The sequence below is a fragment of the Neophocaena asiaeorientalis genome, unplaced genomic scaffold, assembly GCF_003031525.2.
Source record: "Neophocaena asiaeorientalis asiaeorientalis breed wild unplaced genomic scaffold, Neophocaena_asiaeorientalis_V1.1 scaffold633, whole genome shotgun sequence".
NCBI classification, from domain to species: domain Eukaryota; kingdom Metazoa; phylum Chordata; class Mammalia; order Artiodactyla; family Phocoenidae; genus Neophocaena; species Neophocaena asiaeorientalis.
Window position 1 is genome coordinate 508,227 of NW_020173395.1, and position 25,375 is coordinate 533,601.

At 43.0% G+C, this 25,375-nt stretch overlaps 1 protein-coding gene across 2 annotated transcripts in view; it reads left to right on the forward strand.

Annotated features, from left to right (window-relative positions):
• The window catches only part of PINX1 (PIN2 (TERF1) interacting telomerase inhibitor 1), an 84,113-nt gene extending 59,057 nt beyond the window's left edge, over positions 1 to 25,056 (forward strand). Inside the window, exons 7-8 of one of the 2 annotated variants that reach the window (XR_003003487.1) lie at positions 21,219 to 21,945; positions 24,971 to 25,056. Coding sequence is in view for 1 of the 2 variants with exons in the window: in XM_024746939.1 (XP_024602707.1) it covers positions 21,219 to 21,692 (474 nt within the window). In the remaining variant the exon portion in view is untranslated. Of the gene's footprint in view, positions 1 to 21,218; positions 22,081 to 24,970 lie in introns of those variants that run through there. The other variant, XM_024746939.1, reaches the window with a different exon arrangement.
• Positions 25,057 to 25,375: the final 319 nt, after the last annotated feature.

A 25,375-nucleotide genomic window follows, 5' to 3' on the forward strand; every position in this document is an offset into this window, starting at 1 on the left:
TCCCGTCCGAGTCAGTGCACAGATGGGATTACCTTTCTGCCTCGGTTGGGTTCCCCTCTGCCTTGTCCCTTCTGTGGGAGCCCGAGGTGGTATCTCTTAGGATAATGGAACTGCCAGCTTCAGTCCAGCCAGTTAGTGATCGCTTTCACTCACGAGTAGGTGCCTTGGGTTACTCACTACACTCCGGAGACAGTTCTAATATACTGGCAGACAAGACGTACATTCACTCCTTAAAACATTTTATTATGGAAAACTTAAAGTGTAGGGAAAGTAGAGAGAATAGTAAGGGTCCCCACCTATCTGTTCCCAGCTCAACAATGATCAGTTCAAGGGCCAATATTATGTCAGCTGTACTCCACCCACTTTCTCTCCAATTATTGAAGCAATTCCTAGACATCATATCACTCTATCTTGTTATCTGATTTTAGCATTTCATTATACATCCCTAAAAGGTAAGGACTATTTAAACACACCATCCCAGTGCCGTTATCATACCTGAAGAATGAACCACAATTCCTGAATGTCATCAAATCCAGTCAGTGTTCAAGTTTTCCCAGTTGCCTCTTAATTTTTTAGTTTGTGTGTGTGTGTGTTTGAATCAGAATCCTAAGATTTGTATATTGCAATTAATTGATAATGTCTTTTAGACTCTTTTAACCTATAAGTTCCAATTACTCCTCTCTTTTTTCTTTGCAGTTTATTGTTGAAGAAACTTTGAATTTCTTGTCTTATAGGATTTTCCATACTCTGGATTTTGTTGATTTCATCTTCATACATCCTTTAATACATTTAATACATTCACTTTTTAAACCCTACAATGAATCCTTTTATAACATAAATTACCATCCCTGCTGAGACCCCTCTTTTTTTTTAAATTTATCTATCTATTTATTCATTCATTTATTTATTTTATTTTTGGCTGCGTTGGGTCTTCGTTGCTACACACGGGCTTTCTCTAGTGGGGCTGCTCTTCGTTGCGGTGTGTGGGCTTCTCAATGCAGTGCCTTCTCTTGTTGTGGAGCACGAGCTCGAGGTGTGCAGGCTTCAGTAGTTGTGGCTCGCGGGCTCTAGAGCGCAGGCTCAGTAGTTATGGCGCAGGGGCTTAGTTGCTCTGCGGCATGTGGGATCTTCCCGGACCAGGGCTCGAACCCGTGTCTCCTGCATTGGCAGGCGGATTCTTAACCACTGCACCACAAGGGAAGCCCTGAGACACCTCTTTTATCATTTAGGAGCCTCTTGCCTGGCTCTTTACCAGGTAAATGGTTCCTGCCTTCATGTAACTCACAATGTACTCACAAAGACAGTAGTTAATATTGGAAGCTCTTCCAAAGTATTAACATCCAGTAACAAATATTATAAAGCATAATGTCAAATATAGGCGTCCCTGTTATAACACAATATATGTGTTCTTGAAAAATGTTACATTTTGCAAAATGCCATGTTAAGAATGATAGAGCTTGTGGGGAAAATCAGGTAAGAGGTAAACTGCTAAAACCTATGCAGTTTTGTAACCAAGACCACACACGTTGCCTGCCTCGCCACACCACCTCTTTCTCTCTCTGACACACACACACACACACACACACACACACACACAGTTGCCTCATGAGATAATTCACTCAGACCAGGAAGACTAGTTCGGGGGATCTTTAAAATGCTCAAAAACAGTAGAATGAACACATTGGCTTATAGGTGGTGAGTTACTAAGGACGGAAGTGGAGCTCTGAGCTGTGGGGACGCCATTAAGTTTGGTTCCCTGGGAAGCAGACCTTCAAATGGACATTAATTAGCATGAAGGAAATGTATTGGGAGGTGCTTCTGGAGTCTTAGCTGGGAGGGGTGCCTGGGGGGAGGAATCAGGATCGGGCACGGGGAGAAGTTGGGCTGCCATGATGTAGTCACAAGTCCTCTGCTGACTCCACAGGGACCTCTTCAGAATCACCCCAAATCTTTGCAGGATGCTGGGCCTTCACAGCCCTGCAGTGACCACTAGTCACTAGGGCCGGGCCCCTGCCCGCCGGGAATGGGAGTGTGACCTTACGCCAGGTGGCTGCTCCCAGAGAGGACTGACCCAGGAGCAAACGCTTCAGTCCTGAAGGGCGGGTCTGGGGATACAGCACAGCAGTTGCTGCCAGAGCTAGTTTTGATTTTCTGAAAATAGAGCCTGCCTGAGCAGCAGCCAGACTGAGAGTTTTGGGGTTTTCTTCCTTTCCTTCGGGGAGTATGTTTCTACACACACTGCCCTGGCTCCCCTGGCCTAGGAAAAATCACACAACTTCCATGTTTTGCTATGACTATTCCCCTGTTTACCTGTGGCAGGAGAACCGCTACAAACTATGCGAAAGAAGAGTAAACCGCTACAAACTATGCGAAAGAAGAGTAAAGGAATAATATCAGGGCCTCTTCACTTTTTCATTGACCTCAGAAAGTGTCGCCATTCACAGACGTGGCCTTGGCAGTTAATTGTCAGGCTTAGTGGCCCTGAGAAATTCACCTAAAATGTAAGGCTCTTGCCATGGTTGCACATGATAAATTGTACCTAACTTAGGCATCCTCTCCCACCAGATGTCACATCACAGACTTACAATGGTTAGTTACTACAGAACAGCAGAGGAACTGAGAAAGTAGTCATTTCTCTGGCCATCAAAACACTGCTGACTAATTCCTTTCAGTGACTCTTCAAATACATTGACAAGGAAACAAGTGATGAAGGATAGTTCTAAAGCATTACAGCGCATTTTGGATTAATGAAAATGTGAAAAAATGACTGGGATCATGAACTCCAAATAGTTTTCTAACAAGTGCTTAGACTCATTTTGTGTCTGACTTCAGTAACCTAGATTCAGTGAGGTTTCTGTTTCTATAGACAGGGAAGCTATTTTACCTAAGTATAATCTGAACATTTCAGGTCCTGTGGAATCTGTGCACCTTCAGAGCTAAAATGGATGGCCTAATCTTGCTGCTGACCGTGTCCTAGTTCTGACATGTTAGCCATACAAAATCCCTTCATCTCCTAGCAATAGACCCAGCCCAGAAATTTTAGGCAACCAATCCTGCCATCTTCAATTTGATTTCCCTGGCAACAAATTGGAACACTTGTCTAGCTAAGGAGGAAAGAGCTGTTCACGGTACATTGCTTGTTCCTCTTAGGATGCATTACTCCGTCCTCACATGGCAGGTGTGTACCCACATATATAGAGAGATGTAGATAGACATATACCACAGCATGCACTCATAAATTGGGTACTTAAAAATTGATCTTCCAACACTGGTTTGTTCAGTGTTGTGAAAAGGATTTGTATTTAAGATTTTCTTTCATTTCTTATTTATGTGTGGGGTTTAAGAACCTTTGTTCCATAGGTGAAAAACAGCTTCAACCCCAGCTTATTGTTTAAACTGTTCCAGTGGGATTGCTTTGATAAGAACTAATTATAATTAGTACAGCAAATATTTATAAATGAGCATTCCTAAATTTCTTGAAGCCACCTGAAAGCATTTCTTTTAAGAAATTTAAATAAGTATTTATCTTAGCCTTAGGAGTTCTTTGTAATTTAGACTATTTTGTAATTAAGTCATCTGGATAATTGATCACTGAAACACTATTGGATAGAGCTTAAGAATCTTGTCTTTTGTAGACTTTGGTTGTAAAGTAAAGTATTAAGGAGGGTTCTGATTTGTTTACTTGCTAGGCCATAGAGATAATGTGAGAAGCTTAAACCCAGCCCTAAATTAGTAAGATTTCACTAGTAGCTCTAGGTGTAGTTTAATAAAGTTCTCAATGTTTATCGGTCATTAAATTGTAATCCTAAGTAATTCCACTGGATCCACTTTATAACGGCCAAAAATTTCTATTTAAAACTCAATCTTTAACCTAAAGCTTTACAGGAATTTTCCAGGTAATTTTTTTCCTCCATAAGATGTAAATGATAAATAAGTTCTCTGTGTTTATTGGGAGTCAGCATGCTGGTAGGTCTTTCTGTTAGTCAGGGTTCTGTTACTTCTTATCTGAAGCCCAGTGAGCCACGAGCAGGAAGTTCACTGGGAGTTTTATTTCTTTGAACAGCGCTCAGGCTCTGCAAACAGCACAAGGCCAGAGTGTTTGGGTTTTGTTTTGTCATCTGGTGTCCTTTGACAAGTTTATCTTTTCTGCATCAGAAGGAGTCGTTTTAAGCATCGTAGTAGCAGTAGTGACAGCCAGCCTGCAGTCACTTGTGTCCCCTGACCTTTGTCCAGGACTCCTTTTATAATTCTCATTCCAACTCTTAAAATCAAATGGAGGATCTCAGTTTTACTTGACTGGTTTTGAAGCATTTTCTGGGCCTGAACTTTAAATAGCTTTTTAAAATATATATATATAAATTTATTTTAATTTTGGCTGCTTTGGGTCTTCTTTGCTGCGCGCGGGCTTTCTCTAGTGGCGGCGAGCGGGGGCTACTCTTCGTTGCGGTGCGCGGGCTTTTCATTGCGGTGGCTTCTCTTGTTGAGGAGAGCGGGCTCTAGGTGTGTGGGCTTCAGTAGTTGCAGCACATGGACTCAGTAGTTGTGGCTCACGGGCTCTAGAGCACAGGCTCAGTATCTGTGGCCCATGGGCTTAGTTGCTCCGCGGCATGTGCGATCTTTCCAGACCAGGGATTGAACCTGTGTCCCCTATGTTGGCAGGCGGATTCTTAACCACTGTGCCACCAGGGAAGTCCCTTACATAGCTTTTAACAAGTACTTAAATTTATTTTATGTCTTGATTTTAGTGACCTAGATTTAGTGGGGTTTCTATTTCTCAAACAGAAAAGCTGACCTGGGGAAGGTACTTTACCTAAGAACAATCTGAACAGTCATGTCAGTGCCCTTTCTAAAAGGAAGGTAGCTTTTATAGGAAATTGTTGAGTAGACTTTGGAAATCAGTACAGTTAATTTATTCCTATGTATCACTGAAACCTGTAAATAGAGTATCAGCTTTAGATATTCATCTAATTCTTATTCCAAAGTTGTTAAAGTTTCATATTGGAAATTGTTTACCTGCTTACTTTGTGATCCTAAGAAAAGCTTTTTTAAAAATGTATGATGTACTTTTTAAACAGTGACGTTATTCATTTAGTTAAAGCAATTATTTAATTTGAGATTGTCACCCTCATGCCCATCCCATCCCTTCCTCCCTGTTAAGATGATAATTACATTTTTAGGGAGTCAAAAGCATAGCATTTGTATTATTCTGTTTTTTAATGGACCCCAATTACTGGATCCTGTAGTTTAGGCTGTAGAACAGGCTATATAACTATATAACAGGCTATATATAAAGAGGCTCGAGGCTTGGTCACGACTCCCTGCAGTGTAATCTATCGTTATTTCATCCTTCTTCTTCTGAGTAATGTTATTTTAATTGCTTTCTTCATTTCTAGTTCCCCTGATCCAGACCCTTCCAATTCCTTTTTCTTCTTAACTCAGATGTTTCTCCTTACCATCCAAGAGCACTGTTGAATGACAAATGATTAAACGAATAAGACACAACCCATTTTCACAGTCTAGTTGGGAAGTCAGAGATGTGCAGAATCAATTGGAGCAAAGGCCTTGAGTGCTGTGCAAGAGGTCTGGGGACACACGTGATGTAGTGATAAATTCACCTTGCAGAGATTAAAGCAGGTAACGTATGTGTGTCGTCTTAAAGGAGTAGCAGTTGCCAGGTTGAAAGGCCTTGCAAGGAGAAAAGAAAACCATACCCACAAAGACACAGATCCTTGAAAAAGCAAAGGGCCTTTGGGGAGCAACAAGCACATTTATAGGGCTAGACTGTAAAGGTGGGTAGAGACGAGCAAGCACCCCATACACTTACACACTTCTCCCCCCTGTGTTACTATAAATAAATCCCAGAAATCATAACATTTCACCCACGAACACTTCAGTACTTCAGGACATATCCCTAAAAGATAAAGGACTTTTTAAAAATGTATTATTATACTCTGTAAAACTTGGTAAAAATTGCATACTATCATCAGTAAGTGTTCAGAGTTTCAATTTTCATAAATGTCATCAATTTTAGTTTTCTTCACAGTTTCTTTGTTTGAGTCAGGCTCTAAGTAAGGTTCACATATAATGGTTGGTTGATGTATCTCTAAGTTTCTTTCAATCTGTAGATTCCCTCTCCATATCTCTTTCTTTTCCTCCCTAATTTTTAGAATGAAATTTAGAATAGAGATTTTCACATATCTACTATTTGATTACCTAGGGGTAATAAATAAGTAATATTTTGTTTATTTCCTCTATTTACCAGTTTTCAAATGGAAGAGCTTCTTTAGCGTTCTCTGAAAGGGACCAATGAGTTTTCCTTTTCTGTATCACTCATGGATTGAAATATATTTATGTTCCAATGTGTTGCATTTGTCATGTTTATTTTTTATTTTTTTGCGGTACGCTGGCCTCTCACTGTTGTGGCCTCTCCCGTTGCGGAGCACAGGCTCCGGACGCGCAGGCTCGGCGGCCATGGCTCACGGGCCCAGCCGCTCCGCGGCATGTGGGATCTTCCCGGACCGGGGCACGAACCCGTGTCCCCTGCATTGGCAGGCGGACTCTCAACCACTGCGCCTCCAGGGAAGCCCTGTCATCTTTATTTTTTATGATGAAATTTTCCATCTGCCCAGTGAGAACCTCTTCAAGTTGGTTCCTAAATTCTTTTGACGTGACCCTAAATGGTATTTGATCACTCCTTCTACCTGGTATAAGATTTCTCAGACCCACCTTGTACATTTGCTGCCCCAGATTTGGAGTCATCCATTTCTCCCTGGTTCCTTTTTGTGGTAAATGATATTTAGAGGCCAAATCTAGGCAGTAGGGTTGCTCACTGCTACTAAGTTGGTCTTTGTTCCTGGGCCTTAGAACACTGATAGAACTGTAATTTTTTTTGATGATAAAGTATGAGTCTATATTCATATTGCTTATTCAAATTCAGGACCACAAGACTTAACCTCATTAATCTTTTATCTTTATTTATCCACAGTAAGATTCTTGGAATCTATCAATTCTAGAAATAAAAAGCATTAAAATATCACGTTACTCATTTGCTTATTTCCCATTGTATGTACTGTAGTCACAGAATAACATCTATAATTTGATTATCAAAAAAAAAAGTACATTGAGGGGTTTTTAAAAAAAAGGGTTTTTTTGCCAATTCTTTTTGTCCTTAGGGTATATCCCATTAGGTTATGTACAGTCAGATTACAGTGTTTTAAAGTCATTCGGAATTTTCTTCTGTGAAAGGATTCAAGCAACTTGTTGCAAAGTCAGGTTCATTTTTTTTTAAGAAATTGCCTTCTTAAATTTTAATTGTGTTATATGTCCATTGATTCCTGATTAGGTTCTCCATTTTTATTCTCTTGATTATTTTGTAAATTATTCACTGCTGTAATTTGAACTTTGCACAGACTTTTTACACGGAACCCGATTTCCAGATCTTTCTTCTTTACTTGGTTATCCCGCTGGTGAGACCGTGCAGCTCTTACTGCTTGCACGTAATCCCAAGGAGAAAATATGGTTATATTGTAGGCAGTCTTTAACCTTGATACCTACATACTTGGCATGATTTAGGACATATTATTTCTCTGCCACCGTCTATTCCAAGGTGGAAGAGTGATTTTTCTGACTAAGCCTGGGAACAGATATTCCCATTTCAATAATGGGATAGCTAGGGAAGAGCTAGCCTTTTCTCCCGAAGTCACCTAGCAGACTGGTTGTTCATAACGGAATGCTTACCTGGTCCTCTTTTCACCTCCCTACCAGGTGTCTGCCATTTTTGGTAAAAGCTCACCCCCTTAGACAGGCCAAGGTAGATCAAAGATTTAGGAGAACTACTCATTTTATCCAGATCATGGCAGTATCTGTGTGAGCAGACCGTCTCAGAGTAGGTTCAGCATAAGTATGCTAATTCCATGGGATGGCCAGGGGTGTTATACCCCAAAGGGTTCCAAAGTGAAATAAGCCTTGGAAATTCTGAAATTTAACAACTGCCGATCTCTCAGATGATGGTGTGCGTTATGAACTGAAGGGAGGAATAGCACAGGTTTGTTTCTCAGGCTCACTTAACTCTGAATCCTTCACAGTTTGTCATCAGGCGACTTGTGCTGGAAAATAAGCCTCCTTCTAGATTTCCATCTGCCCAGTGAGAACCTCTTCAAGTTGGTTCCTAAATTCTTTTGACGTGACCCTAAATGGTATTTGATCCACTCAGCAGAATTCAGATTCTGAGAGAATTCTGTGGGACACACGGCTTGGTTCCATCAGCAAGAACTTGAAAAAAACAAAAAAGACAGGGGGTGGGAACCTATAGTCTGAAAGAGACAGGAGACATATCAACCAATCACAATATATGAACCTTATTAGGAAACAGATTCAAATAAATTATAATAAGAAATAACTTAAAAGTCAATAAAGTCAATGTGAACACAGACTAGATACTTAGTGATGTTAAGGGATTTTTGTTAAATTTTTTATGTGATAATATAGTTGTGGATTTTTCTTAGAGCTGTTGTCTTTTAGAGATACATACTGAAATACTTATAAAGTATATGATACTTTTGATTTGCTCTGAACTAATATGAGTAGAGATGGTTATAATGGTGATGGTGGTTGTGATAAATTTTGAAGCTGGGTAACGGGTATGTTGTGTTCATTATACTAGTTTATCTGCTTTTCCTTATATTTGAAAATTTACATGCTAAAAACATTTTAAAAAGAAGACTGCCAGGACTTCCTTGGTGGTCCTGTGGTTAAGAATCCACCTTCCAATGCAGGGGACGTGGGTTCGATCCCTGGTCGGGGAACTAAAATCCTGCGCACCACAACCTGCATGCCACAACAAAGATCCCACAGCTGCAGCTAAGACCCAACACAGCCACATAAATAAAATTAAATGCATTACTTAACAAAAAGAAGAAGACTGCCAAATCTGTAGCCCTTTCACATGAGTTCCTTAGAAATCACCAGGCCATAACTGATTTAAATTACCTTGCTCAGTTCAGCCCAGTTTAGCTGCTCCAGCAGCCTCGTTCCCCAAAGAGGTCATCAGTGACATCCTCCTATGTTTGGAAGAGTATCTCAAAGCCTTGCTTGTTTCTTTGCGATACGGAAATGGAGTGGTGAGTGGCCCCAGAAAACACTGGTTGTCTGAATGGAGGCACGTGTGCCTGTAGGAAGCATTCTCTCTGCAGCCTCTGGTTTATAGACCCCTGGCTGGAACATCGACAAGCAGATCGGACTTGTGCTACGTGCCCGGGAGCCAGTAGCACAAAGCAGTTAGGGGCAGGGCTCAAAGCAAGGAAGGTGGTTGTGCATTCCAACCAGAAAGGAAGTTCTTGTAAAAACTTCTGTCCCTGTTGCTGCAGTTTTAGCAAAATGAGATGTAAAATTTGTGGTTTTTTTAAAAGACAGTTTTATTTGAGCCAAACCATTTTAAGGTATGTTAAAAACCTCACCTCTTTTCTTCATTCTACACCCCTTCCTACCTCACTCCCTCCAATCCCCAAGCTGCTCACCACCCAGCCCCCCTTAGGCTAGTTTGTTGCCAGTCATGGTGCTGTCCACTCTGGAAAGTAGCAGGAAGAGCTGATAAGGTGCTGAGGACAGAAATCTCTGGTCTTATCTCTGTCTAGCACACGGTGCCGAGAGTGCATCCTTTTCCTGTCCTCAGACAAGAGACATAAACCGACCATCTCCTGGAAGCAAGGACTTCAAACGGGGCTTGGGGGCCTGCCTCTACTTTCTGTAAGGCCAGAAAGGAGAAAGTGGGTCATTGCTTTTTTTGGAGGTTGTTTTAGTAGCAGTAAAAATGTATGTTGTCTTCTAGACCAACAAACATAACTTCATAATAAGACATGAATTAAAAGAGCAGAAGAAAAGAAAAAGAAGCAAGGGCTGAGGGCAAGGGCTACCAAAACAACCAGAGCTGTAAGTCACTGGGCTGTTTTGTTTGGTTAGACTTTCTGTAGGTTTGCCCGAAAGGATTAGATTTGGCTTTTTGTTTGTTGACAGATCAAGCAAATGGTTTTAAGAGCTTTTGTGATAAGAAAACATTGATACCTAGATGGCCCAGTGTTGGAGGAGAAGAGTGAAATATTGGTTCATTTTTCCTTCTGCCCCTCTGTTATGGCAGGAAAGCAGAAATAACATTCTCTCCCAGATTTTCATCCTGCAATGTAATGAAAATAAGATGAAGAGGAACCTTCCTTTGGGTTTTAGCGCAGCTGGTGGCTGGTGAGGTGATACTTCGCTTCTTATGCTATAGTCTGGAGTGACCGTGGTAGGGACACTGGTGACATGGGTGTAGGTGTTACCATCTCCCCTCTGGGTCCTCCTTGGAGCCTCACCAGGTAGACCCAGAAGAGTCAGTCAACCTCAACTTCATCCTCAGTCATCTGGATCCTCATAAAGATCCAGTTTGCAACATAAAACTTTACAGTATAGAAGAGACCAGGCTTGATACTTTTTTACCATTTTTGGAAGACATTGGTCACTGGCCAGTGCTCACAAACAGCCAATTGTTGGAATTCCAAAAGTTAATGACACCTTAAGAATTGTGCTTATTATATAATAGTAAAGGTCCAATTTTATTCTTGCAAGTTTCTTAGTGTCCTGTTACTGAGTGCTGTGAAATTATCTAGGCTACAGTGAATGTTAGAATTATAATGGACCCTAACAACATAGCTGTTGCTTTTCAAACTGTATTCCGTAAAGCCCTGAGAGTTCGTCAAGGATGCCTCGGGGGCCTTACAAAGGGAGAGGAGGGTCAGGACATGAGCTTTGCGTTCCCCCAACGCCACCTCAACCACTGTTCCCCTGGTATGTTACACATTGGCCTTCTGTTTAAGATTTCGTCTGGAGAAAGACACGCACTGCTAAAACCATGTTTGAAAAAAGTCACCGAGTAGCCCTCCTTCCTTGTTTTGCAAACGATTTGCTTCGAGGCCCAGAAAGTACAGTGACTTGTCCAAGATCACACATTCTCTCAGATGTGAGTCAGATTTCTTGACACCCAGGTCATGGGCGCTTCTACTACACTGAACTTAGCACCTTTCTTACTTTCCTTTGAGTATTTTATACCAGTGCCACTCAAAGTATCGTCCACAGGCCAGCCCGTGACAGGACAGAAATCGAGAGTAAGCATTTAGAAACTTTTATAGTAGTGTGATTAATTTTTAGAAATTGGAACTTGTGTTTTATATGTCTTTTTGAAATTTTGTTTTCTAATTTTTTTGTTTTTAACAAAAATCTTGGCCCATAATAGATAGGAGATTTTGAGAAGAAAAATAATTGGCCCTTCACCCCTGGTAGTTTGGGAAGCACTGTGATGCAGGGTATTGAATCTCCACAGAGGCTGAGCCAGTTATGGGCTGCAAACAAGAGGCAGGTCTTGCTTTAAGGAACTTTTTTGGATTTTGAGCAGGTAAGGAGGCAGTATTACTTGTTCTTTTTCCTTAATAGGTTTCTTGCTTATAAAATAAAATTATAGCTTGCATGAAACTAAGAGATGATATACTTAAATATATATGATAATAATATATGAGAATTATCTATTTAATAGCAGTAATAATTTTAATTTTTATGAACTCTTTGGAATTGTAATCTCGGTTTAATTGGTTAGAGATTTTGTTGAATGGAGTTGTATTGTAGTTGGTTTTCTTGTTTAGTTTCTGTCTATTCTAAAAAATAAATTCTCCTGTTGCATTTTTTTTTTTTTAATTTTATTGTGGCAAGAACACTTACATGAGATCTACCCAGACCTTTTTATAATTTTTTTTTTTTTAACTGTGTGTCTCCCACAGATGGGAGCTCCTCTCTGGGCCCCGGCCCCGGTCAAGTAAACAGTAGCTGCTGGAGCTGCTCAGTGGATGTTTATGAAGGACTGGATGGCCACAACTTTGGACCTCAGCCTCCTCAAGATCTTATTTTTTTTGTATAATTTACTTTTATTACACGACTCAGTGATTTCAGGATTTTATCTAATTATTCTTACTAACTTAAATATCCTTTAAACATAGAATTATTTTGCCCTACCAAATTTACTCCTAGAAGTATTTTTTAAATATTTGTTACTTTAGTTTCTGGTCAGTTAAAAAGAGGTCAATATAACGATTAATCCCATATAGTATACAGGAGCTGAGGGAGAGGACTTTAGTAGTAACTTCATTCACCTGAATTAATTTACCCTTCTCTTCTTATTCCAAATAACTATTCATACTCTATTCCTTGTTTCAGAATAGTACGTTCTCTAAAATCTTCAAAAGATGCTATGCTTTCTATAATAAGGAGCCTAAATTTGAGTTGTTAATGATTCCTAAGCGATTTTCAAGTCAGTGGAGTAAAGGTGGAAGAGACAGGCCCTTCGTCAGCCTCTGCTTCTGCTTTTGGAGGCTCAGGCATTAGGCTTCAACTACTTACAAAAGCTTTTTGTCCTGTCTCCAGAGAGCAGGGAACAGAACCAGTTGACCTAGAATCATAAATGATAGCCAGTTTGGATTATTTTTAGGCTTCAATCAAAGAACTTGGTACCTATGTCACATTGATCATTTCTAGCTTTGGAGGAGCCTCGTTTATCTTGTAACGGCCAATGTGTTGTGAAATGTTGTCACATGGATCACTGCAACTTTCCAGGCCTTAAGACCGTTGAGGGAGGCAGGAAACCTGCTCCTTTTTTCTTTTCCCTCTCTTTCCCCAGAGGCTGTATGACTCTTGTCAGTAGCTCTGATGTCAGTTACTTGAGAGAGGTTGTTGCCATAGAGAACCATCCTTTTAAAGCACGTTTATGTTGGCTTTCTGTAATGAGTGGTAATTTGAGCAGCTCATGAGGCAAGTGGGAAAAAAAAATGAACAGCTTTGTTAGCACTGGCCTTCCTACGAGGAATTTGGCATTATTTGTAGTTCTTTGCTGTTGTTCAGGGAAAAGCAAGATATTCTGTCCCTTCCAGTTCCCCATTATCTTCTCTGAGCTGTCCAGTTCATTTATCTGAGTCTGTAAATTCCAGGCAGGGTTCTAATGCCTAACGTTAGAGAGGTATCTGCCTGCTTACAGTGGGTCGGGAGTTCTCTTTGATGTCAGATCACTTCATAAGCAAACTTCGTCCTTGTCTGCCAGAAATCAAACGGCAGATGGCAGCCCTCTCTATCCCTCACTAGCATAATTCAGTAAGTTAACAAGAGACTGAGATTGAGAACTTCATCAAAACCCAGAGCCCTCCAACCACCTCCGTGTGTGTGTATATACTTCACATGGATCTAACATCTCCAAAAAGCAGACTGTATTTCATAATAAATTTTATTCATTCAGCAAATATTTACATAGCATCTGTTATGTTTACTTATATACTAGAGAGAAAACAAATTTTTCTTACTGATGAAATTCAAAACTTTATTTATGGACACTGATATTTGAAATTCACATAGTTTTCATGTCATGAAATAGTCTTCCTTTGATTCTCTCCCCCTCCTTCCCCCCATTTAAAATGTAAAAACCATTCTGATCGGGGGCAGCCGGATTTGGCCCTCGGGGCACGTGCCAGCCAGAGAGCCCTCCTGGAACCCTTGCACAGGTCCTGGGTTCCTAGAACCTGTTTGCATGAGCATACACACACTGTACACATGTACACACTCACATAAAGTTAAGAGTTGCTGTGTAATTCTAGTTCTGTTGTTGTATTTTTTTATTTTTAACCCCTCTTCAAGTCAAAACTTCCCGTCAGTCAGTGGAGTCTTGTATTTGTTTTTAACTCTTGTGATGCTTGCTAAGCAAGTGATTGTGTTTCCCAGGCAGATTCCATGAGGCTGGTTATTTCTGAGACTTTGTGTGTTTATCCTAACTCCAGATGTGAGTGAGTGAATGGTATCTTGAAAAAAACACCAGATTTTACCCCTGAGTAAACTTCTTGTGAGTGCAAACATAGCTCATTGTCAGTGAAACAGTGTTTTCAATCATGTGGAAACCAAAAAGGTGCCATAGAAAGCAGGAGAAGAGATGCTGACATAGTCGCACAGTCTCTGCTTTATGACCAACATGTTGATCGCTCCTTGCTTCACCTCTGGAGGCAATCCATTCTGATGACTCGCGGGAATGCACAGCTTCCCAGGTTGTGTGATCAGCTCAAGATAGCGTGTAGGCTGCACCTTAACAGCCTGCCGCTGGGGGCTTCTCGTGGAACTTGATCCACCTGTTTGTCTTCTCAGAGTGATCTCCTGACTTTGCCTTGGATGTACTCTAGAACTCGCTTGCTTTCCAGCCTCTTCTCTTGATGGCGAGAACAGTCACAACCCACGCATGTCACTTTATTGCTGATGTTCAGCCCGCCCCACATCATGCATGTGACAGTTCCATAAAACACAGCACCCCATTTTCCCGATTTACCTAATGTTCCAGAAGGTGACCTGATGACATGTGGAATAATAGACCAGAAGAGACATGTATGGATCGTTTGACTGAGCTGTTCATCGCTCAGGGCCACAGGGAGTGATGGGCTGATCACACTAAAAGGCACTGGGATGCACCTGCAGAAGTTAGCGGAGCGATTTGCACTGGGAGGCAAGGTGGCATCTGATTAGAAGGGTGTGGTTTCATCTGGGTGGGAAGACTGTCCACTGCAAAATGCTGGTTCTCTCTTTGCTTGCCACCCTTCCAAGCCCCTTCTAGTCAGGAGCCCCGCCTGGCACGCAGGGGAATCTGTGCTGACAAATACAAAGCTTCTGGTTCAGTGGGGGGCTGGGAGTGCTTCCCAGCCTGGATCTGCCTGGGGCTGGTGTCTTTTGTGCTTTCCTGGAGCGCTCACCACGTGTTTGTTCTTCATTAGAGGCTGTGCTGAACACAAATGAAATAGGCATGATTTCTGCCCTCAAGGAACTTAAAAATTCCTTGGGAAGATGCTTAGAAAGCAAATTATACAAAACCAGAAAGTACAAGTAACCAATTGCTAGTCACAGTAGTAACCAAGGGAGGTTGTTCACAGGGGACCAGCTTCTTGAAGGAGGCAGCTTTGCACTTGATCTTTAAGGGAGTGACGCACACAACTGTGTATGAAGAATCTGGAAGAGCGTCGCGGGGAGCATCACAGGCGACCGCGGCAGCGCCTTCGGCTCCCTCTGTTGGCGAAGGGTTTTGTGCTCACATGTCCTGGCACCCCCTCACCTCAGCACTGCCCCCATCTCGATGGGCTTCATACCTGAAATGGCTTCATACCTGAATTCATCGCTGTCCTAAGTGGACGGGCGCAATTTCTGCCTCCCAGGAGACATCAAGACATAACTTGGGTTTGTCAGAGCTGTCCTGCCGGAAAGTGTAGAGAAGACGCAAGTGTTCTTTCAAACTACTCACTTGCCAAGCTTTCTTAACTCTTCACAGACTAACGCAGCACAAGCTGATGGCACAGGCTGGGGCGGAAGTGTGCATTTGTTCATCACGGGCAGTAGTTCTCAGAGCTAATGACCCTGTTGCTAAGTCCATTACTCTTGAGCTCTGGCTGTCTGCTTTTTCTTTCAATGAGAAAGTTCATTGAAGGATTACTGTTGCAGCCTGTGTCGCAACGTGGAAATCAAAAGACTTCAATCATGTTGTCACTTAAGATCGGCAGTGACATATGAGAAAGGCTGGTGAGCTAAAGCGTTGTGCCTTCGAAAGCTCATCCTGGACTGTATGCTTATCACAACTGGTAAGATTTTATGCTTGTGGTGCGTCTGCCCCAAACACCTCTCTGAATTCTCTATCCAAACTGCTGTGATCCCTGCCCCAAAAGTTACTAACAACATTCTTCTGAGAATAATAAAGAGAATCCTCTATATTTGGGCAATTCACTGTTAATCCATCTCAGTAGACATGTTTGAATGACACCGAGGACTGGGAACCCAGAAGAGCTTGAGCGGACAGCTCACTGAGCTGCAAAGCCTCTAGGCAGAGTACCTAAAAGAAGCGAAGAACAAACTCATGACATTCTGTAGCCATTTGAGAAAAGACGACATGCATCTTTCAGGCACCTGAGATGATTATGGTATATGATAGCTAATTTCTTAAGTGTCTCTCTCTGCAAGGTCTTGTGTCCTTTGCATCCAACTCTTCCCGCCCCCCACCCCTACCCCATTTGTAATTCAGAATGGCCAGAGATAGGTTGAGGCCTTAAGATTCTCCAGCCCTAATTATAAAACTCTTGGGCTTCCCTGGTGGCGCAGTGGTTGAGAGTCTGCCTGCCGATGCAGGGGACACAAGTTTGTGCCCCGGTCCGGGAGGATCCCACATGCCGCGGAGCGGCTGGGCCCGTGAGCCATGGCCGCCGAGCCTGCGCGTCCGGAGCCTGTGCTCCGCAACGGGAGAGGCCACAACAGTGAGAGGCCCGCGTACTGCAAACAAACCAACAAAAAACAACAACTCTTAAGCCTGGTTTCAGGCTATTTTTTTATTTATATGAATTGCAAACTAGATAATAGAGTTTTTTTCCATTTAGAAAGTAGTATCTATTTCTTGTGGCCTTTTTTTCGACCTGAAGTTTTAGCATCAGTTAACTTCTGCCTCATAAAGTTGAGCATGGACCAATTGATACGTACTTCAGTGTTGGGATGATTTCTGAAGAGAGAAACAGTGACAAGTGGGTCTGTGTGATGCAGGCCGGAAGTTGGGATGCTGGCGTGGAGGGCGTGGAGGGAGGACGGGCTCTGCGTCTGGCAGCCTTGGGCCAAATCCTCCTTCTGCCAGTTCCCACCGTCAGGCCTTCTGAATATTAAGTGCTTTGAGGTTCAGTTTCTACCCCTGTCAAGGTGAGGTGACATACGATAATAAGTGATTGCCACACTGAAGGCATTCAAGAAATGATAGCCGCTTTCTTCAGTGCACCGGGCTGCGGGCACTCTGGGTCAAGTCTCCACACATGATGGAGGGAGTAGTCCCGCCGGGCTCTTCTGGCTTTAAGCCACTGAGGTTCTGTGAGCTGGGGAGCAGTCCTCCTGGGTTCTGACCCTCAGAGTGTTTATTGGTTGGGGTAGAAATTAAGGCCCTTGCTGTCACTTGGGGAAATCCATCGTCAAATGTTTTTTTAAACACAGGCTGTACACTCATAGGTTCTGAAAGAAATGAGAACACTGCGGGGTTTTCTGAGACAGACAAGATTAACCCATGAAACAGTGTTTTTAGAACAACACAGACTATTTCATTTTATATTTTTAAAATGGTAGCTTTTAAAATATATGGAAAATAATTCAAGCTTCTCAATGTAGCTTTGGATCTTTCTTTTTAATTAACAAAAAGGGAGGTAGAGTAGTGGATATATTACAAATTTAGGGAGAGATCTTTTAAACTGTTTTGTTGATTCCCTTACCGTTTCCCCTCATTGACCGAACTGTGTCTTTGGAAAGCTTCTTCGTCTTAGGTGCACTGCATGGCCTCGGATATGCACAGCTGCAGGCGACATGTCCCTTCCCCAGCTGAGTGAGGAGACCAGTGAACTGATGGGACATCAAGGCCAACAGAAAAGCTGGAGGTTCTACAGAGAGACCCCTACCTAGCTCCTACTATAGAGACTCTATCCCTCACTGTCCCCAGGGGAAAGCCTGACTGTCCTTGCGTATGCCGTGACTGGACAGCTATTTTATCTCTTGGCATTCAAGCAGGACTTAAGGAATCTTAGACTGTAGAGGCATGAAGCTGAGGGAGAGATTGCCAGGTCATTCATTCCAGAAACCCATCATATTTCCGCTTCCATCCGGATAGCTTCATTGGTATTTTCCCGACTCTCTGCCTCTTGAGAACACAAATTTTTAGGGTATGTAAAGGATCAGTGGAGACTTTCAAGCCAAGGTATCTAAAAAGAGAACCTTCAAAACCTTAAGTACAAAATGGGAATTTATTATCATTTTAAAAGTTCCAGCTTCTTTCTACCTCTCTTAGAAATATTAGGATGATTTCCAGGACTTAGGTTTAAAATAGATTCATATTCCAGTTAGTAGTCACCCCAGTTTTTTGCTTTTATTGATTTTAGCTTCTAATATATAGTGTCAGTTCTTTTAAATGAATGCTTACAAATTATTCGTTGCAAAATAGTATTTGGCCCTTTCTGTTCTCCTAAGTAGTATTACTAGATCTGCTCTCCAGCTGTATGCTCTCTTACAGGTGGTGTAAAATATTCTCTGTGGATGGGCTTGTAGGTGCATTGCTGTCACTCCTGCATCTTGGCCTGACAGTTGGGGTGATAGTGGCCTATGAGCTGAGCTCATCTGCTACCTGCTTATAGAGCCTCACTATCCCTCCTCTGCTGTCTGGTGTCACAGAGGGATGGCCAGCCCAAATGTCATTTCATAGTTCAGTAAATTTTAGACTTTCAGGTCTAATTTAACCTACTTATTTGACTTGATTAGTAACTGAGACCCAGAGAGGTTATGGGATTTATCTAAGGCCCTCCATTAGTTAATAGCAGGAATTGGAATTTTAAAAGAAAAGGTTTCCTAAATCCCTAAGCTTAAATCAAATGTTCGATAAGATCATTAGTTAACCATACCTCCCTTGCTAGTATTTTGCATGGAACAGGAAGTTTTCAAGTTATTTGTAAATTTATTTTACTAGATTTTAGAACACTGTTAGCAAATTGGGATTCTCAAAGTTTATGAAGCAGTGAAAGTCACATTTGGTATTACAGATTTTTTATTTTTTGGTGGGGGGGTTGCATTATACGTTTAGTGGAAATGTGGGAAGAAGCGAGTTTGTTGCTATTTCAGAGTACTAAAAAGTTGCCGGTGCTTTTCTCAGTACTTGTTTACTTTGAAGAAGAGACCAGATATGAAAAGTATTCATTTTCTTAAAAAGGTGTACATTGTTCACATTCATGCATTCATGGCTGGGAATATAGAAACAGGGATTGTAATCACTGTAGTAAAACTGGGTTTATGATTTATAAAGTCATGAAATATGAGACCTGGGCTTTGCTTCTACAGCAGTCAGGTCTGCAACCTATTCCTCCTTTGTTTCCATGGTTTTCAAAACAGGTACATTCCTGGAGTGTGGGAGGCTGCCCACCACTCTCCCCTGCAAGTCATTGTTTCGCCTCCACTTTCCTTGGGTGCTGGCACCTCTCTGGCTTGTCTCCACGCCCCGCTGAGCTTGGTGTGCAGTGGCCCATGATTATTAAAATCCTTATCACCAGAGGACTTGATTACGAGCAGAGTTATTTTCTAGGATTAGAAAGACCCGCAGAGTTCAACAAGTGACTCAAAAATGATCTTGTATTTTCTAGTAATTAAAAGTGTGATTAATACCAGTAATTAGTTCCTGTGATTTAACTGTTAAAAGCAGGAATTCAGAAGGTAATAAACAGGTGAGCAAGGAAGGAGCCATAGGATATGACTCGAATTTGAGTTCCTGAGACACAGATACACTCCAGAGGAGGTGGCCCACGTAAGACAAACTCCTTTCATACTGTGAAGCTAAGTGAGACCTATTTTATGTAAACAGGCCTCCTTCATGGAGACGTGCCGTGTGTGGCTGTGTGCCGTTACTAAACGGAAGGCAAGACCTTTCTCGTCCATCAGGCGGGGATTGGCTGGGATCAGGAGAGCCTTGAGAAGATTTTTCATCCTGCTGTGCAAAATTTCAGCTCTTTTTCAACATTTGAGGAACAAAAAGACAAAGTGACCTTGTGTTTTTGGCTTCTGTGGCAGCTACTTTTAAATTTTTCTCAAAATTACCTCATGGGATTCCAGCCCAAACTGAATATTGATAGCTAACATTTAAAAAGCTCATTTGGTTTATTCCACATGTTCTGCATTTTACCTTTTGAAATTTAAGAAACTGACTACGTGATTTTGTGTTTTTAGCCCTGAGTAAAATAAGGTTTGTGCTGATTAGATAAGCTGTGATGTTGTTGGTAAGGTACCCTTTGGGGAGAGCTTGCTGGGTCAGCGGCCATTCAGAGCCCAATTGCCCACTGATATAATACTGATTCAGCCAAAATTTCAGACGGGACGCTACTTTGATCCCACTGAACCGGGTTTCGAGTGCTGCTGTAACAAGAAAATACGTGGTCCAGTTATATGTGTGGTTGTAATAAAGTTAGCTGCACAAGCAGAGCTTTGCCCGCCCAGTTCAGAATAATTTGCAGACTCCTAATTTGGAAACTGATTTATTCAGAAAACTGTTTTCCCACCTCATGAAAGGGTCGGACCACCCATCTCGTGCTGTGTGAATAAGTGAATGTGAAGGGAGAAGCCAGGTAATTATGAAAACCTAAGTTTAGTGTATTTGTTTAAGGGTTTGATTATTTTAAAAGACTGTGGGCAGAATTATTCCAGACACTGACCTTACCTAAAGCACAGTCCTTATATGCTTCCATTTGAAGGTGCTTCCTTTTTCATGCACACCTTTTCATCTCCCTACTGCCAGCCAGCCACAACCTATATGGTGTGATACCAGCATTTGATTTTTTATCCCAGCCTATTAAGTTAGCATTTTTGTTTTCCTCTTCTCAAGCCTTCTCAAGCCTTACAACTGAGTGTATTTATGTAAAATTAAAATGTAAACCACACTTAATCCCGGCGGTTATGAGTGAGTAATTCCTCCATTTAGAAGCAGACGGACACAGCCATGGGTGTCTAGTTCACGGCAGTGTGTGGTGGGGGGCGTCTCATGTCTCCCACCCCCAGCTGAGGGCAGAGGGCACCCCAGCTCTCCTGTTCCTTCCGGGAGAAAGGGGGCACACGGGCCCTTCCAGCCCCGGTGCCTCCTCTCTCGAGCGGCCAGAGGGCCACGCTCTGGACACACCAGGTTCGAGGCTGGCACGTGGCTCCTGGTTTAGCAGGGGCTCCCATATACGCGTGGCGTCTGAGCTTGCGGGTCAGGGCACAAAGGCCTGTGTATCCACAGCGAGACCAAGTAGACCAAGACGACACCCCAGAGCTCCGGGCTTTTAGGGTCCTTGTTTCTGATGGAGACTCTAGGAACTTCATTGCCATTTATAAGGTTGTTGCCAAGGGGCCATTCTGTCAGAATGGCGTCCAGGCGACTCACCATCTACCTTGTGAAGTTAGCCTCCGACTCCCCGGCCTCCCAACCCGTACGGCCCTCAGCTGGTGCGCGTGGCCACTGCATTCTGCACCGTGCGGCTCAGCTCTACCCGACGGCCGGCGAGGGGTCCAGGGGGAGCCCGGCCCCCCCAGCCATGCGGGCTCCGGGCGGTGGTGAGTGACTAGCTGATGCGTAACCAGTGTTACTCTTCTCCCCACCTCAGGGCCAGCTCAGTCCCGACGCTGCAGAGGGGACTGACGTCTCCCCCATGACCACCAGTGCCTTCACCATCCGCGAGTACTTTGCCAGGCGCATGGCGGAGCGCAAGAGTAAGGCTCAGGGCACGGCCGTGGGGCCAGAGGCTTCAGAGACCCCAGTGGAAAAGAAAGCAGGGAAGAAAAGAAAGAAAGAGGCGAAAGATAAAAGTGTGGAGAATTGCACCCACCCCAAGGCCAAGAAGAAGGGAGACCAAGTTGAGTGGCAGCTGGGAGACCCCCGCTGGGACGGGAATTCTGGTGCTGCTTCTGAGGGTGGAGAGGGTTGCGTGGCGCCACTCGATGACCGGGACCCTCCCTCGAAGCCCAGAAACAGGAAAGAAAAGAAAAGGGGACAGAAGCAAGCTGAGACAGCAGAGGATGGTACACTAGATGAAACACCAGTGAAAAAGAAGAGGAAAAAGAAGAAAGGTTCCAAATAAATTCTCTGGAGCCAGGGCCTCCCGGCTTCTCAGCTGTCAGGGTGCTGCTGGGGCAAACTCCCTGGCCCGATGGCAGAGCCGGTTCACTCCGGGAGCCGCGCACAGCCTCTGACACGCCTGGCCCTGCTGCATCTCGCCCTCACGCTTTCCCAAATCGGATTCCCAGAACTTCTTAGTGTCCCAAACCATGGCTCTCAGAAACAAATACATTTCGTTCTTAGACTCTGAGTCCACCGTATTTATTCCCCTTCGTGTGAGTACGTCGTTATGTGCACGTGCTTGTATGTGTAGGTCTCTCACAGTCTGTATTTGCTCTTGATTTCTTTCAGTAACAGCGAACTGTGCTTCCTGCTGAAGGACTCGGTCTAATTAAAGGATTAAGAGGCAATAGTTGGCATTCAGATAGCTCTTTTTGTTCTATAGCCAACCATATGTTTCTGCCAAGTTGCTTTTATATCATTACATTCCCAAATCAGAGAGTTGTTTTGGTCTGGTTTGGTTTGGTTCTGATGGGGAATTTGTTTTAATGCTGTCTTTTCCACTAAGCAGTGGCAGCCGTGTATTTTGAGGAGTTTAAGAGGTGAGCTGACGGTGGGGGCAGTTTAACTTCCCAGCACTCTCACAGGAGCCCTCTTGCGGTTCCTCAGCGAGAGTCGGTGGTCGGATACATTTCCATTAGGTTTCCTCAAGGACAGGTGCCCTAGAGTGGACTCCTCCTTAACGGTGACCGTCAGGGGATCCTCAGGAAGTTGAAAGAAAAACTGAGACTCTAAGGTTACGAAATTACTTTCATCTAGACTGGGACTGCCTTGTGAAAGCTCCTAAAAGTATAAATATCACATAAAGAGTAAAAGACACCTTCAGTCCTGCTCACACCAGATGGTGTCACCTCCTGGGTTTATACTGCCTCTGCCATACCCTGGCGTGTCTCCCTGTGTGCAGCTTAAACTCTCCCCATGCGGGTTTCCCCGGAAAAATGCAGACACCTTCACACCCTCTTTGGGAGACGGCATGCAAAAGAAAGCGCATGTTTAAGATTTAGAAGTCCAGCACTGTGGTTTCCTCTCTTCTGCTGTCTTTGTTCTCTTGACCTCTCCCTCCTTTTCTTTTTCATCCTTTCCCCCTTTTACTCCGTCTTCCTTGCTCCCCCCCCCCAAATTTTCAGTTCCCAGTTTTCTCTTACCCCTTGCTGGCTGCCTGCTCTGGTCCTGCAGACCTTTCAGGAACTCTGAGGATGTGGTACAAGGGTGGGTCGCGTGCTGCCTTCCACCTGATTTATAGGTGCTCCTGGATAACAGTAACGAAAACTCACTACAACCTGATGAGCTTTTGCCCTGTATTTTAACCCTCGGGGTCACACATTAGATATGAAGCATGGCCCCAAGTTTCTTAAAACTGAGAAAATATATGAAGAATGTTTGATTTTAGTCTTCTTAGAATTCTGAATGGTGCTAGTTGTTTAAAAGGATACACACGCACACACCCCACAGAGAAAATTCTTATGAATTCAGAGCCTGAGTTGTAGTGTCTGAGTTTATTGTGGCCCTCAGAGTTTAGAATCCCAGGCAATGTCCAGTCTAATAAAGCACCAAAGATTTTTAAAGTCACTTTTCTTCACAGAGGGCACATGCCCAAGTTATCTGTGCTTGTCCTATCTTGTATATGAAACTAGAGTTCCAAAAGAACTAGAGTTCCAGAAGGGAGTTCCAGAAAGAAACTAGAGTTCCAGAAGGGAGTGGGTATGTATGAAACCTAAAGAGAATTATCTTTATTTATATATAGATATAGATATATGGATATATATTAGACTGGGGTAGGGTTTTTTGCCTTTTCATTTACTTTTAACTTCATTTGCCAATAAAAATGAGAGCCAGGAGGATATGCTGAATTGTATGCAGGGGGAGGAAACAAATGGGCATTTAGGGAGCAGGGAGCTGCATCTCGGCCAGGTGGGGTGAAGTGGGCGGTGGGAAGACCAGAGGAGGGAGGTGCTCAGGGGTGCTCTCAGAGTTGGGAACCCACAGCAGTCGCATCGCGAGACTGTTGAAGTGCGACTCTCATGGAGAGCACCTGTAGACTGTGGCAATTATTATTTTAAAGCGTCGCAGAAAGAACTGAATGATTTTAATAATCGAGTGGGTGGCCTGAGAAAAAGGTACACGCTCAGCAAAGAGCAGACATCGTGACCATTTGCTTTGAATAACACAGAATATTTTCTCTAGAAATGCTCAGCTTTCATTTTTCCCAAGTGTCTCCTTTTCAGGCCACTTAGTTTTCTGAATCAAAGTGGAATTTAGAACAATGAAATGTATGCTCTCTGGACACTCGAATTTCATAGGCATGATATTTTAAAAATTGTTAACATATGAGCCCTATTTTTTGCCTTAATTTATTTCACTCGGTGAAAATGTATTAATTCTGTAGTCATCAGTGCTTTTCTTGGCATTCTTCAGTTTTAAGAGGGAAAGTGGGTTCCCAGGAAAAGATTTGTCCCGTGAAGAGTTTCTTAAATGTTGTCTTGTAGTGCCCTTCTTTTGTTTTCTGTTAATTGTAATAGAAAATAATTATCGCTCTGTGTTGTTTTATGTGCCCGGCCCTGTTCCAAGCACTTGAAATAAATCAACTCGTTTAGTCTTCAGACAACCCAGTAAGATAACCATTATTGTTTATCCCCTTCTACCGATAAACTCTGCTTTATGAAAGGACCTCTTTTGATTTTTATCACTAGGTTTTTGCTGCTCCCAGGGAACCAGCAATGCTCCGGTCTCCTCTCTGCCCTGGCCACACACCCACCCGCACTGCTTTATTTGGTCCTCACCCTTGTGACATCACCTGTCTTTAGCAAGATCTTCTGTGGCTGATGCTCTTCACATGCCATTGTTACATTTAAATGAGAATATATTTGAAAGCAGCTGGCAAACTGTGAAGAGTTTTGCAGTTAACTTGAGTCAGTATTGTTGATACGAACTGTTGAAAATGCTTTCTAACACCGCATGTTAGAAATTCTTGATGAGTTTTCCTTTCCAGTGTGGTCAAGAGGTTGGTGGGAAATTGTTTAAGTAACTCAGCTTCATAAGGCCTGTTTGCCAGTCTACGAAACAAAGACAGAATTTCTTCCAATTTGTAGAAAATACTGATCCTTCTGAAAGGTGAAAGCAAAACGAGCATTTGTTCTATACCACAGTGCCTATCCCTGCTTCTCTCCTCACCTGCTGGCTGACCCTGGCAGGAGCAAGCCAGGACCTGTTTTTTTTTTTGTTTGTTTGTTTGTTTTTTAGGAACAGCATCAAAGAAATGTTTCAGCACCGTCTCCCTGAGCGATCTCAGCCTCTGGACCAGCAAGCAGCGCCGTACTTAGATTTGAGTAAGAACTTCCCCACTGTCACCCTGTTTGTCTTTCGGGTTCTGCAGCCACTGCAGTTCAGAGCCTGTTGCGCTGGCTTGTGAGGCTGGGGAGGTCAGATCGCTGCTCTGATATCTGATTTTATAGTGCTCAGTTATTAGTGAGCAAATTAGTATGTCCTAATAAAGAGGATGACTAGACTCCTTGTATGAAAGTATGCTCTCCAGTTAGGAGACACTGAATACACTCAAATGACATGCACAAAGCCCATAGGGACAGGGCAGGGGATGCCGAGAGAGGCGCATGCAGGGAAGGGTAGCTGGGACGGGCGCGTTCCGGT